The 15,048-nt window shown below is 46.6% G+C and overlaps 3 protein-coding genes across 3 annotated transcripts; all 3 read left to right on the forward strand.

The window, feature by feature from the left end:
* The first annotated feature begins 3,851 nt into the window (after window positions 1–3,851).
* Window positions 3,852–4,727, forward strand: LOC120662932 (plasminogen-binding group A streptococcal M-like protein PAM). The gene is made up of 2 exons (XM_039941980.1): window positions 3,852–4,321; window positions 4,448–4,727. The coding sequence occupies exons 1-2, from the start codon at window positions 3,852–3,854 to the stop codon at window positions 4,725–4,727; spliced, it is 750 nt and encodes a 249-aa protein (XP_039797914.1).
* A 1,222-nt stretch (window positions 4,728–5,949) lies between these two features.
* LOC120661863 lies at window positions 5,950–9,359 on the forward strand. Its single transcript, XM_039940852.1, has 2 exons — window positions 5,950–7,771; window positions 8,932–9,359. Exon 1 carries the CDS (start codon window positions 6,004–6,006, stop codon window positions 7,378–7,380), a length of 1,377 nt encoding a protein of 458 aa, XP_039796786.1. The 5' UTR covers window positions 5,950–6,003; the 3' UTR covers window positions 7,381–7,771; window positions 8,932–9,359.
* Window positions 9,360–10,150: 791 nt separating this feature from the next.
* Window positions 10,151–14,850, forward strand: LOC120661864 (AP-4 complex subunit mu-like). The gene is made up of 13 exons (XM_039940853.1): window positions 10,151–10,375; window positions 10,485–10,579; window positions 11,282–11,485; window positions 11,664–11,780; window positions 11,908–12,036; window positions 12,617–12,743; window positions 13,134–13,234; window positions 13,350–13,454; window positions 13,540–13,634; window positions 13,739–13,826; window positions 13,971–14,031; window positions 14,138–14,211; window positions 14,509–14,850. Exons 1-13 carry the CDS (start codon window positions 10,318–10,320, stop codon window positions 14,605–14,607), a joined length of 1,353 nt encoding a protein of 450 aa, XP_039796787.1. The 5' UTR covers window positions 10,151–10,317; the 3' UTR covers window positions 14,608–14,850.
* The last annotated feature ends 198 nt before the right edge of the window (window positions 14,851–15,048 follow it).

Genomic DNA, 15,048 nt, shown 5'->3' on the forward strand with positions numbered 1-15,048 from the left:
TGGGTCCGGAGACGCCACGTGTCTCTAAGGAAGGGAAGCTCCATGTCGACAGCCGAGGCCTCGGACCCCCCGTAGGGGTCCGGGACCTCCTGCGTCCATCCGAACCTCCCGCACTGCGTGGGGGTCCGGAGCCGCCACGTGGCCCGGAGGCACGGGCTCGAGCGCGAGCCTTCTGCTGGAAGACTCGCGCGCCCACTGCATTTAATGCAGATGGACAAGGCATACTCTGCCGACGCGGCACGCGAGACAGCCTTTGTCAGGCCTCACTGTGCACCGCGTATTACCAAGGTGCACAGTGCAGCCGCCTGTGCCGCACCCGCGCAGAGCCCGTCTGCAGCATTAAATGGATACGACGGCGCGGCACTTTTCCATCATGCCGCCTACGCCGCAAGCTACACAGCCCGCTTAAGCTACGTGGCAGGCGTCGGCAGGCATCGTCCCGACAAGACAGCGCCAGGACATGATGAACGAGGGACTCCAGGAGCAGGCAAAGGAATTCAGGAGAGATCTCCTTTGCCTGCGACGCCATAATGTGTGAACAGTACGATATTTTATACTACATCGTTGGGCCCACCTGTCGGGGACCCAACAGCCATGTACGTGCCTCCCTTGAGATATAAAAGGGAGGTGCTCGCTGTGCACAGGGGCTCTCGAAGGACACACTAGCTCTCGCGAACTCCCTCTCTCTCAAGGGAAAGCAATACAACACACAGTGGACGTAGGGTATTACGCTCCGGTGGCCCGAACCACTCTAATCCCGCTGTGTTCATCGTGTTCTTGAGAGAGATCGAACTAGGACTAGCTAACCCCCGAGTACACACCCTCTGGGTTAGGGCGGATGCCTTCCGCCACCCGGCTGTGGTTTGCAGCACCACGACAACCTCAAAGTCTGAAAAAACATTCAAAACCTGAACAAAGCAATACTACATTACAAACAAACAATACCATCATAGCCAACTAGCAGGCGATCTTATTCCGACCAGCTGAATGCTGATCAGCTTAGCAAAATTAACATTAACTCCATTGATGGATCAACAATTAATACACACAACCTCAAAGTCTGAAAAAACATTCAAAACCTGAACAAAGCAATACTACATTACAGACAAACAATACCATCATAGCCAACTAGCAGGCGATCTTATTCCGACCAGCTGAATGCCTGAATCTAGCTCTCACCCAGTCACCCACACACTAGACATGAATATATATATATGGGTGCAATTTGGTATTAGCCACAGGTAACTAAGTAGCATGAGCGTGATCTGAGATCCTTGATCACGGCGAAGAACTGAAGACAACATCCTCGCCTTCCTTTCCTGGGAGTCAGGCTGGGCGTTCGGTTCTAACCGAACCGATCGGTTCGGTTCCTCGGTTTTTTTGAAAAATTTGGTTCCAAGAAAATAAGAACCGATCGGTTCTTTTTAGATATAGGAACCGACAAATTTCGGTTTCGGTTGTTTCGGTTCAGTTCCGGTTCTAACCGAAAAAACCGAATGCTCACAGAATAAAAAAAAATTGGGCGGAGGGAGCTGCCGGCCGCCGTGGCTCGCGGCGCCGGCGAGCCACGGCGCCTGCGGGGGCCTGGGGTGGCCGCCGCAGCCACGCACGCGCGGATCCGCGCCCTTGCCGAGGTGGCCGACGGCGGGGGGCCGTCGCCGCCGCCGCGCACGCGCTAGCCGGCGGAGTGGCCGCCGCCGCCGCCGCGCACACGCTGCCACCGCTGCCCCTCACCATGTCTGGATCTCGAGCGCCGGGGAGGAGGGAGCGCTGTGCCGCCGGGGAGAGATGGGAGCTAGGACTAGGGCCGCGCGTCGCCGCCATCATGCTGCCTCCGCGGCCATGCTCTGCCGCCGCCGCCTTGCTAGTGCCTCTGCGGCCTCGCGCGCGCCGGGAGCTGGACAGCGGCGAGCGGTCGTGCGCTGGCCGGCGGTGAGAGCTGGCGAGCTGCCGAGAGCCCGAGGGGCGGAGGGGGCAGGGGGCCAGGGGCAGCGGGGTGGATAGGGGCAGGGCGCAAGCGGTGCGATGGGGGAATGGGGAGGGGGCGCTTGGACTCTGGGAGGGGGAGGAAGGTGCGTGGGTGACGGGGTGACTGCTAGGGTTGGCTTACATGGGCCGGTCTTCTATTGGGCATACACTTAATGAGTTGCAATGTATTAGTTCGGTTCTTTTTCGGTTAACCGGCTTGGGAACCGAACCGAGAACTTCGTTTCTTGAGAATCAGGAACCGAAATGGAACCGAAATTCTCGGTTTCGGTTCGGTTCGGCTTCGGTTCTCGGTTTTTTCGGGTCGGTCCTCGGTTCTTGGTTTTTCTTGCCCGGGACTGCCTGGGAGAGCTTTTCGGCGAAGCGGGTGAGCATGTCAGCCTTGGTCCCCCGCCACTTAGGGGCCGTGCCCGGGACAGGTTAAGCTGCTAATGATTTGAGATTCAAACTAAATTCCACCAAACTATTTTTATTAAATATGCTGATAAAAACCATTACAAACCACCCTATAGAATGTGAAAACCAAACCACACCACCTCATCAAAATTGGGGAGGAAGGTGGAGACCCTGAAGTAGTGCAGAAGCATGCTTTTGGTGGCATTTTTAATCGCTACGTGCTACTGATGGCTAAGATGATGAGCACGACTAGTCAAGAAAGTAGGAGGATGTGCATAACAGCCGTTCAGCACTATTAGTATCACAAGTTAAACCAAACTGTTTCTCTTGTGAAACCAAATCAAATCAGATTGAATGAAAGAAAAAAATTTCCACCAAACTGAAGTAGCACTAGTGTAAAAATCCAAACCGTTGCAGCCGGTTTGCACCCAAATCATTAGTGGCTTGTGGGATGGTGGCCGGGGGCGGTCAGGAACGCAGGCCAGCGGTGGTGTGTGGTAGGGACGTTGTTATTTCGTTTGGTTCGTTTGGCTGACAGATGGATCCACCGGTAAACAGTGGTTTTTCTGACAGATGAATTCACCAATAACAGTGGCTGACGGAATATGAACCATCTTTTGCTCTTTTTTTTAAAGGAAAAACTGTGGGGGGACATCCCCACATTATTAAAAAACCATCTTTTGCTCTTGCTGTCCTTTTGAAAAAACTATCTGTCCAATACATAATTTCATCGTTTGGTTTCATAGGCACCAAATAGAATTTATGTACGTGACTCATCCGGAATTATATATTGCGAAGATATACTTCCATGATGGTATGATCGACTTAGGGTGTGTTTAGTTGGTGAAAAAGTTTGGGTTTTAACATTGTAGCACATTTTGTTGTTACTTGATAAATAATATCTAATTATGAACTAATTAGGTTTAAAAGATTTAGTTCGTGCTAATCAGTTAAACTATGTAATTAGTTATTTTTTTAACTGTATTTAATGCTCCATGCATGTGTCCGAAGATTTGATGTGACGGATACTGTGCAAAAATTTTTGGAACTAAACAGGGCCTTAGTTATGTCCATATTCCATTGTAAATCTATCTATTTATTTGTTTAGAAAATAATGGTAAATTACAAAGAGGTCGAGTTCAGGATGGAAGGCAACGGTGAATTGAATACTGGTAAGCTAGGCGGCAATGAGTGTACTCCCAGTTGATACCAATCAACTAGATTGGTGAGAGGGGGAAAAAAGATGAACAGTTCACTTGTTTCGATAGAAAACAAGAAACAAGAGCCAGTCACAGACGGGTTTTACCTCAGAGGTAGAGATTTACAAGAAAGAGAGCATTGCAAAACAATAAAACAACACCTCAGAGGACATACCAAGAAGAGGGCCCTTGCTTATGACAACGCTGAATGCATAAGTCCAACTGAAGAGGATCCTAAGCAGCTCGAACTCATCGACTGGCGGCGCGGCGATGGAAGGCAACGATGCAGACGAGCCCCTGAGCACAACTGCCAGTGTCCTCAAGGAGCTGTCGGGGACCAGGCAGGAGGTGGAGCGCGCCCGCGAGGCCGCGGTGCAGGCGTGGCTCGCGTCCCTGCCGCTCGCCGAGGAGCTCGAGCGGCTCCGCGCCGAGCTGGCCGCGGCCAAGAGCCGCCTCGCCGCGACGGCGTCCGAGATACCGCCGCTCAAGTCGCTGATCGAGTCCACGAACGCTGCAGTTGCCGAGAGGCAGGCGGAGGCGGCGAAGAAGCAGGCCGCTGAGGAGGATCTCCGGCGGCGCGTCGACGGTGCACGAGCCGAGCTCCGGCGGCTGCGGGCGGAGATCGCCGCGTCGAGGGACGCCAAGGACTCGCTGGAGCAGCGGGTGCTCATCCGGCGCCAGGCCGCGCGCGCGCTGCAGCTGGCCGAGCGCGCCATCGCGGCGGAGACCCACGCGCTGGCGTGGGCGGCGGCCGCGGCCGCCGAGCTGGCCGCGCGCGCGCCTGTTGGGGGCGGCGACGGCGACGTCGAGGACGCCCACCACGACGTCGTGGCGCTGCCGGCTCGGAAGCTCGAGGAGTTGCGCAGGCGCGTGGAGGTCGAGGAGCGGAAGGCCGCCGCGCGCGTCGATGAGGCCGAGGCCCTGCGGCGCGCGGCGAAGGCGCGCAGGGCGGCCTCCGTGGCGAGGCTGGACGCCGCGCGCGCCAAGAGGCGGGAAGCCGCCGCCGCCGAGGTTCGCCGCCTTGACGGTGCCGACAACGACGGCAAGCGGGCGAGGAGCGCACCGCCGGCGAGGAGCCGCAGCCGGAGGTCTTGCTTCTCGGTGAAGAAGCTACGCAGATGCTTGTGCGCCACGGCCAAAGCTTGAGGCGGATGCGCCACATGCTGAGATGGAGCTTTGGTGATCGAGCCGGTAACAATGGACGCATGCATCGCTCTGATGCTCCATTTCTCGACGAGATCTTGTATGATATAAATCTGGAATTTCTCAACATTTTGGTTCGAGTCCCGTCTCTGAAGTGTGCTGCCATGCACCGTGCCGAGTTCGTGGAATCGTCAGGGCTTTTTTCCTGGGCCGCATTGGCTCCATCAAATGGGCTTTTGACAGAGTGCCCCCTATATAACTTGTTTTTCACAGCGCTCCTTCTGGCCGGAAGCGTCTCGTCCCCTGCTACAGACTTACAGGCGATTCTCGATCCCACCGCCGGATTCGCTGGCTCTTCTTGCCGCCAGTGGCCTCTGTGTCGCCGGTGAGCTTGGAGAGGCAGGGATCTGGTGGGTGGTGTATATATCCCCTTCTATTAGAATACATCTAGCTTGGTTAGGGTTTGGGTCCTTCGCTTCGATGATGGCGACGCGAAGGCGAGTTCACCTCGGTGGCCTGGGGTTCAGGCGACCGGTGCTTTTGTCCCTCCAGAGCATCTCCGGCGACTGCGGCGTTGGTGGCGGGTTTTTTTTGGAGATGTAGCTGTGAGGTATGTTTACTCATACCTTGAGAAATCGGGTTGGAGTCACATGTTTTGGTGGTTTATCTTCCCTTTGGGTTTACTCGTCGTCTGGTGATTCGGGGTCACCTGCGAACCTTGAGGCGGCTGACCCCATGTCTCCTAGCGATGTGATGGCCACTGTCCATCTTCTTCAGGCAGAGCGTTCAACGATTCCAGTGCACATCGACAACTTCGATGTGCTACTTTTGATGGCAACGGAAAAGTATGAAGTTTCTTCGTCGAGATGGAGTTCGGCTTCAAGTTGCAAGCTTGATGTGTTTCCCCTCCAACTTCTGGTGCGATGGGAGCTCGTCGGGTGGCTGCCCCGAACGCCGATGACGAAGACCACCGGGAAGACTTTGCAAGGACTGAGTTGTATTTTTCTTTTCTTTCAAGGGTGTCTTTGTAAGGACTGGAATGTAAATTTTAAAAACTATATGTGAAATAAAAAACCCGGTTTCTAAAAAAAAATATAACTTGTTTTTCGTGAAGTCAAGTAGTCAACCAAAAATGACCAGATGGGGTTTGAGCTGACGCAAACGCGATCAACCCTGACGTAATCACCACCGTTAATCACTCTCGCAGCAGAAAGAGGCTCTACCTGACATCTGAGCCCCACATCAAGCGCTCGCTGCCTACCTCCACCCTCTCACCCACATGGATTCCTCCGCCGGCGGCGGCGGGGGCGGCCGCGGCGAGCCGGCCCGATGGCTGGAGATTGCCGGGAAGCTCCTCGCCGCGCGGGACCTGGTCGGCTGCAAGCGCCTGGCGGAGCGCGCGGTGGAGGCGGACCCGAACCTCCCGGGTGCCGACGAGCTCCTCGCCGTCGCCGACGTCCTCCTCGCCTCCCAGCGCCAGCTCCCCTCCGGCCGCCCCGATCCGGTCGCCGTGCTCCAGCTTCAGCCCGGCCCCGACCCCGCCGCGGTCAAGCGCGCCTTCGGCCGCCTCTCCCAGCTCGTGTCCGCCCCGCGTAACCCCCGTCCCGCCGCGGACACCGCCCTCCACTTCGTCCAACAAGCCTTCGCTGATCTCTCCAAGAACGCCTCCAGCGATACGGCTCCTGCTGCTGCTTCTACTCCTGCTTCAGGGGGTGCCTCGGCAGCCGCTGCCGATGCCGATGCGTTCTGGACGTCGTGCCCCTACTGCTGCCACGTCTACCAGTACCAGCGCGCGCTGGTGGGGCGCGCGCTCAGGTGCCAGAGCGCCGGATGCCGGCGCGCGTTCGTGGCCACCGAGATCCCGACCGTGCCGCCTATTGTGCCGGGCACCGACATGTACTACTGCGCGTGGGGGTTTTTCCCCATGGGCTTTCCTAAGGCAGCTGATTTGAGCACCAACTGGAAGCCATTTTGCCCCATGTATCCTGGGAATCTTCAAGCTCCACCGCAGTCAGCATCTGCAGGGACTGCCAATGTCGATCCCATGAATGTTCAATCTCCACAGCAGCCAGCATCTGCAGGAACTGCCAATATTGATCCCAGGAATTTTCAATCTCCGCTGCAGACAGGAACTGCTGGGACTGCCAATGTTGATTCCAGGAATTTTCAATCTACGCCACAGCCAGCATCTGCAGGGGTTGCCAATATTGATGTACCAAATATTGAGAATAATGGCATACCTTTTAATGCCAATTCAACACCTGCAAATGTGCAGCCAGCAAATAAGAGTGGTGTCCGTGGCAGTCCAGCAGGGCCATCTAGAGGTAGGACGAAGAAGACAACAGCACGCAAGAAGGTTGGTACCGTGTTTAAGAAGCACGCTTCCAGTGGGTTGGAAAGTGGCATTGAGCCATCTATGCTTGGGTCGGATTCATGGAATGGGAATGCAGGTAGTGGCAGTGCGCAGACAGCGGGTACTAGAGAGATCAACATAAATGAGGTGGCAAAGCCAACTGATGGCGCCACAATGCTGAATTTTGGTGGGGATGAGGACATTGGGTTTGATTTGGATGTTGATGCAACGGATGCCATATTGGGAAATTTACAGCACCTGCCATTCTTGAGGGAGGATGACAATACCAGAAGGATGTTTTAGTTGTCGATGTGCTCAGTGTAGGTATTCGTAGATTTGGTGTATATCGTGCTGTTGAAGGAAATCCTGCATAGGCCGATCCTTCAATGCTGCCCTTCTGTCATTCCAACTATTTCTTATATTTATTCTGTGTTCCGTAGTTATCTACCTTGGTTCAGCTAGCTGGTGATCACTTGTAGCATCTGGATCAGTACTCTTTACAAATCTATAGACTAGATTATCCCAAATTAGTTGGGGGATGTGTAATATTTGCTACCTGCAGATTGACTTAAGGATGTAACTGGTCGAGCAAATAATGCTTTCTGCATGGTTGATTGGTGAGGCAATTAAGTTAAGGGTTTATAATGCAACAGAGGCCACATGGAGTGCTGGCAGATATATGCTGATGAAAATAGTAAGTATATTCTTCTTTGAGTTCACAGATCTCTCCCTATTTAGAAGGCACATGACATATCTTTGTGACTTCTCATAAGTTATTTGACTTGATTTGCATCTTTCAATATCAAAGAAGTAGGTTGTGTATTGCTTTTGATTTTTTGATGCAGACCTCTGGATATAAAGCAGTGACCTCTACTTAATAAATCACCTGTATTGTGATCGTCATAACTCATAATCATCGTGTTTTTCTTATTATTCATTCATCTTACCAAATTTCCAATTTTTACGTGTTCACTGGGACAGAAAAAAAGGACTGGCACAAATGTTTCACAAAATCTAATATTTTACCTCGTTGGTCAGTATTTACACGTGACAAGGATTTTATTGCAAACATGTTGTCGTGTTACTTCTAATAGAATGGTCACAGCGGGCTGTAACACAGTAACAATAGATGCTTGCATCCTGGCATGCTGTGGCTATGTGTTACTATGTAGCATAACTTGTAAGTTGTAACACCAGCAAAATTGGGGTATGCTTTGTACCAAACCGACTATCTTGCCCTGTTTGTATGTTAATATTATATCATCAGTCAGCGATCTGTGTTGAACCAAAAATAAATAAAATCAAGTTTACTGCAAGCTGTGCTCTTTCTTGCATCTAAGTTTAGAAATTTGACAAAACCTTCTCGTAATACATTATTTAGAAATTGATTGAAATTGCAGCCAACCTTAGGTGCAGGCATAGCCGCCCTGTGCTGTCCTGATTTCAGCGCAAGCCTAAGGCCAAGGTATCAGCCAGACTGCCAGAGTAGTTTCTCTGGGATTCCAACCATTGTCTTCTCCCCAGACCCCAGGGCAGTGCAGGAAGCCTATGACACTGGGTACACCTTTTTTTTTTAATTATGAAGAGTCTGCTCAGCAGCTATGTGCGCTCTTAGACAACATGAGTACTAAAGATTTTCTACCAGATCTTAAAAAAAGATTTTCTACCAGGAGAATTGCGTCAAATATCTGTAGATGATTTATAGTACATTATCTTAGTTGTAAATTTTGTAGAAAATTCAATAACAGATTTTTCCTTTTCTGTGTGATAATATCTATCCACAAACTTCAAGGTATAATGACTTCTCAACTGAATATTTGATTTATACTGATGTTTCAAGTTCTTTTGTTTCAGATATTCCCATCAGAAAAGTTCTACGCGGTCAGTTGATTGCCTTCACCAGTCATCAAAAGAGCTGAATAACAGAAGTGGCATGGTTCAGTTTAGGGCACGTCAGTGGCTTGTAACCTATGATTCTTTCTTTGATTTTTTGCCAAGCTTGCCTGAAATAACGGGAGTTATCTGCTGTTGGCTGCGGCGGAGTGGCAGGTTGGGGGAAGTAGGAGGAAAGGAAGGCTGATGTTTGCCCATTTTATCTTGATCCAGCGTCACATGAATTGTGTGGTTTTAGCATCTAAATAACTCGAATTTTCATGAGCTTTATTCATATGTATCGAGAGATTATTAGGTACCAATTTTGTTCGATATGTGTGCTTCATATCTTATTTTTACTTGGCCATTTGCACCAGGAGTGAGAAAAAAAATGATGGAAAATTTGATCATGTCTCTTCCCTTTTTTTGAAAGACCCAGATTGATAATTTATTAATTTCTTGTTTTGCCTCTTATTGGTACCCTACCTTCTTTTCTATCAATGCCATTGAACCAAATTCACTGAGATGGACATACTGGTGCTTTCAAAATGGAAAAAGTCTAAATTACTCTCCTGAACTATAGACAAAGTTTGGATAACCCCTTAAACTATCTTTTAGTTCATTTTACACCCCAAACTATGCCTTTTGGTTCAAATTATCCCCTAATACAATTTGTTTTTTTCATTTCTTCATGCATAGGTGGAGATTTAAGCTGAAATTTTACAAGATGACAGTACACATCTTAGAAAAACATATCATAATTTTTTATATTATTTTGACAGATTAGGAAATTTAATAATAAATTAATCATTGTAGTACAAAATTATATAAAAAGTTATGATGAAAAAATTATAGCAATTTTTTTTAATATACATTGTGATGTCGACTATTACCTTGCAAAATTTGAAATTAAAATTCAACTTGTGTATAGAGAAATAAAAAAGTGAAATTGTATATGGAGGTAAAATGAACTAAATTGTATAGTTTAGAGGATAAATTGAACTAAGTTATAATTTGTGAAGTTATTCAAACTTTGGCTATAGTTGAAGTTTGGACTTTTTCCTTTCAAAATTGATTCAACAATTGCAGTAGTCTCATGATGCAGCTTCGCTCCCGTAGAAGCCCGCACGTTATCCTACAAGCCGTGCGATCGAGAACCAACGGCTGCGATCGCTTAACTTGTGTGGGACCCGGAAGTCGGCGTTGCAGACTGCCACTCACACGCCATCCACCCTCTTCACCTCGTCGTCGTCTTCCTCACCTTGCATCCTACTTCCTCCGTTCCTCCGGTCGCCGTCGCGTCACGTTTCAGCCGCAGGGCCCGGCCCCGAGGAGAAGCGTGGTAGCGGGAAGCGGCGGCGGGGAGAGATGATCTCGCAGTTCTTCGTGCTGTCGCAGCGCGGCGACCACATCGTCTTCCGCGACTGTAAGATCCGGATCCCGTCGCGTCCCCGCCCGATCTGGGCGGCAAAATTTCGCTTATTCGTTGTGATCCGGTGCTGATTCGATTGGAAACTTCGTGCGGGAGGGTGCAGATCGCGGCGAGGTGCCTAAGGGCAGCGCGGAGATCTTCTTCCGGAAGGTGAAGTTCTGGAACGACGACGAGGCAGAGGAGGCGCCCCCAGTCTTCGTACGCATCTATTCCTTACTCCTGCGCTCTTACTCAGACTGCAAATTTTTCCGAAATTGGTAGGAAACTTCAAGTTTTTTTAAGCTGTAATTGCGATGCCTTAGCTTGCGATGTGTTAACGTGAACTGCTGTGCTAGCAAGCTTGTCGGTCGATCGGGACTCGCACTATGATTCTCTGAAAACGTGTGCATTGAGACTGACGAGCAGCGGCGAATTGTTGATAGAGGAGCATTACCTTAGAAATCAGGGTGACTATGACGCAGGAATTCAGTTGTTTCTGGGATCATTATTTGATTTGTTTCATATTTGTCTAGCCAACTCCTTGTTCTGTTTCCATCGGTAGGATACATATTGCATGAATATATGACTAGGATGAAGGTTTTAGGATGAACTGAAATAACTGAGCGTAATAATTTTGTTATTTATTCCAGCTACTTTGCGACCGTTTAAATTAGCAAGACCTGTGCTCATTAAGATACATGCGTGTGATATGCAGTTGTCTCCATATCAGTGGACCCTTTTTTAGGAAAATTAATCTTGAGGTAAAACAGTATTTTAGCATATTAGAATATTTGATCCTAGATTAAACTGAAAGAGTAAATGTCAGTTTGTGGATGACAAGATAGAGAGTCCATCTGCGTTCTGCTTATTGGTGCATTTCTTTACTATACTTGATCTGACACCTACCTTTTGTGATGACAGAATGTTGATGGGGTTAACTATATTCACGTCAAGGTCGCAGGGCTATTTTTTGTAGTAACTACAATGGTTAATGTTTCTCCATCCCTTCTCTTGGAACTTCTGCAAAGGATTGCACGTGTCACAAAAGATTATCTTGGTGTTCTGAATGAAGATTCACTGCGGAAGAATTTTATTTTGGTGTATGAATTGCTCGACGAAGTCATTGTAAGTGCTGTACACCACAGCTTACACCAGTATCAACTCCTATCCTTTCTGACCTAGTTTTTAGGTCGCTACCAAACTCTAGTGTGATTTTAACAAAGAAGTGGCGTTGTTCTGCAGTGATTAGTATGATTTCTCATCTGTTTACGGCAATGCTTACTGTCATCTATTGTGCAACTAGGACTTTGGATACCCACAAACAACCTCTACTGAGGTTCTGAAGTCATACATATTTAATGAACCTATCATGGTTGATGCTGGACGACTACCACCGCTTGGTCCTGCTGCTATGTTCATGGTAACACTTATGCATATTAATGCAAGAAATATAAGATTAGGGTTACTTGACTAAGAAATAAACGTGCTTTCTCCATACTATTGTGGCAGTGGCATAGTTTCAAAATTGATACCCTTACCTTTTGCAGCAAGGCACAAAGCGTATGCCTGGTACAGCTGTTACAAAATCTGTTGTTGCTAATGAGCCTAGGGGGAAGAAGAGGGAGGAAATTTTTGTTGATATAATTGAGAGAATAAGTGTGACATTCAGCTCTAGTGTAAGTACCACTTTAAGCCACGTGTTAATTACTAATTTTTTTCTCCTCAATATTTGAATATGTTGAGCAATTTTGTTTTCATTCCTGAAATCATTCTATCAAGTTTGTTGCTTTAAATGTCAGATGGTGATGATGCCCATTGCAATGTTACTTTTCATTTTATATACCATCATTTAGTGTTATTTGTTATCGCCTTTACTGCTAATGCCTACATTTTGCCATCTTGTTCCTTATTCCATTACTGAGTTACTGTTAAAGTGATGCTGTGCTTACTATTTGAGACTGGAGACAAATAAACAGGCCAGTCACTATCCTGTTCCTATTTTTTACTATGGAATTCCAACTCCATGGGACAGGTTCTTGTTGTGACAAGTGATGGCCTAATAGTTCTCAATCTTGTGATTTTTCTTGCACTTAATTTTGTGGCAGATCTGTTAATTTTTCTTCAATTACCAAAGGGCACTTTATTTTGTTGTCTCATTTATTTCTCTGTAGCTATATGATATCACATAGCATTTTTTTTTCATGGAGCAGTACTGGGACTTTTTTTCATGTCTTATATCTCATTTTCGTTAAACAGGGTTACATACTTACATCTGAGATTGATGGAACAATTCAAATGAAAAGTTACCTCACTGGAAACCCAGAAATTCGTCTTGCTCTCAATGAGGATTTGAGCATTGGAAGAACCGGATCTTCTTCCTATGGTATGACCGTTTGCTTTTCCTTTGACATGTACGTTCTCTACTCTCATTGATGTATTATATGCATGACATAAGAAGTTTATCTTCTTTGTACATTGTTCCTGATCCTCTATCCCTGTAACCTGAAAACTGGGTTGTGTTGAATGGATAATTTCTTTTTTCAGAATGAAGGAGTTATTCGATGCATATATTTAATTACTATATACTAGTCACTTTGAGCATGGATCACTTATGTTCATTCTGAAAAAAATTTCACAGAGTGCTGTCTTCACCATTTGAATATGTACTACAGTAAATATTTGACATTTGAACTGCACTGTGTTTATTAGCATGCTTTGTTATGGCTATTTCTGAATATTGATCACAGACAATATTACAAATATTTAATGCCAGATTACAGAAGTTCTGGAGGAGGAGCAGTCATTCTTGATGATTGTAACTTCCATGAGTCAGTGCATCTGGACAGCTTTGACATTGACAGAACTTTGACTTTAGTAAGTTCTCTTAATAGACTTTTATTTCTAGCTATGTCATTTCTTCGAGTAGAACTTCAAGCTCTATATTTACAATGTGTTAACTGTTAGATAATTTACATTTAACATTGCATAGATACCACATGATGGAGAATTTGCTGTAATGAACTACCGGATGACCCAAGAATTTAAGCCACCATTCCGTGTAACTGCACTGATTGAAGAAGCTGGACCATCGAGGGTATGGAATTCTTATCTTGCTATTAGGCATTGATGCTATTATGTTTTCAATTTGGTAAAACCTATTTCTTTTATTATCTACACAGGCTGAAGTTCTACTGAAGATAAGAGCAGACTTCTCTGCAAATGTCACAGCTAACACAATCACAATACAAATGCCAGTGCCCTCCTACACAATGAGGTTAACTGTAGCTGTATCTTGTTCGTAATAAGTTAGAAAAATGGCAGAAACTGACTTCTATTTTTAATGTTAGCTAAAGTTTAACGTCATGGATTACATTGCAGAGCAAGTTTTGAGTTAGAAGCTGGAGCAGTTGGGCAAACAACAGATTTTAAGGAGGGATCCAGGAGACTTGAGTGGAATCTAAAGAAGGCAAGTGCCAACAAGAATCATCATATGTACATATATATATATATATATATATATATATATATATATATATATATATATATATATATATATATATGCACTGGAACTGTTAACTTTGCTAAATTATTTTCACTTTTGACACTACAGATTGTTGGTGGTTCTGAGCACACCCTTCGTGCAAAGCTGACATTTTCCCAGGAGTCGCATGGTACATGTTTTGTTTAAAGCATCTCATGATTATGCCCTAACTTGGCAGGGTCGTTTAACTTGCCTGTTAGGCAACTTGTTGTGACATCCTCCTTTGTGAAATGCAGGAAATATCACAAAGGAAGCTGGTCCGGTGAACATGAATTTCACTATACCTATGTACAATGCGTCAAAGTTGCAGGTGAGGCCATCTGCTGTATGTTTCTTTGTGAAATGTATCCATTCGCACTGTAGAGCTTGGAAGCGTGCTGGTTCCACTAGCAAAATTACTGGTTCACGATTGACCATCTTTTGAGTGCATTTTAAAGTTAGCCATGTGCTTTTTGAAACTTGTCTCTACATGGTGCTATACACTCTTAGCTCTTATGTGGTTTACATATTCTTCAAGGCCTTCACTGCTCAAAAACATTGAAATGCATAATTCGTTGTGGAATGTTTCTGATCAACAACTCTGAATTTTATGTTTCCTCTACTGCAGGTCAGGTATCTTCAGATAGCGAAGAAATCAAAGACATACAATCCATACAGATGGGTGCGATATGTAACACAAGCTAACTCCTACGTAGCTCGTCTATGAGGAACCCGAGTTTGTACACTTGTTTCTGGTCCATTTTTTGGTGTATTATTTGAGGTTTATCTTGGACAGAGTGGCATGCATTTGTAACTTTATAGTGGAACAATATCACTCTGCTCCTGCAGTCGAATACATTGTAGGGTCACAATTTTTCCCCTTGTACAATGTCCAGAAGATTCATGATCATGTTTTAATACTGCAAAATGAATGAAGTTCTTCATGCCTTCATGGCACTTCTGGGATCCATCATCTAAGAAATTTCTGTAAGGTTCCGTGGTGCTCATAATATCACGCAGAGTGTAAAACAGCCTTGCAGCTTTTCTTCACGAATTTTAGTTACCTGCTATTTAGAAACTTTCGAAGATTTTTATCTCAACATTATCGTTTCAAACTACTTTTAACAAAGATTTTAAAATGTCACCTAGAATTTAGAAACATCCGAGG

The sequence above is a fragment of the Panicum virgatum genome, chromosome 2N (assembly GCF_016808335.1).
Source record: "Panicum virgatum strain AP13 chromosome 2N, P.virgatum_v5, whole genome shotgun sequence".
Lineage (NCBI taxonomy): Eukaryota > Viridiplantae > Streptophyta > Magnoliopsida > Poales > Poaceae > Panicum > Panicum virgatum.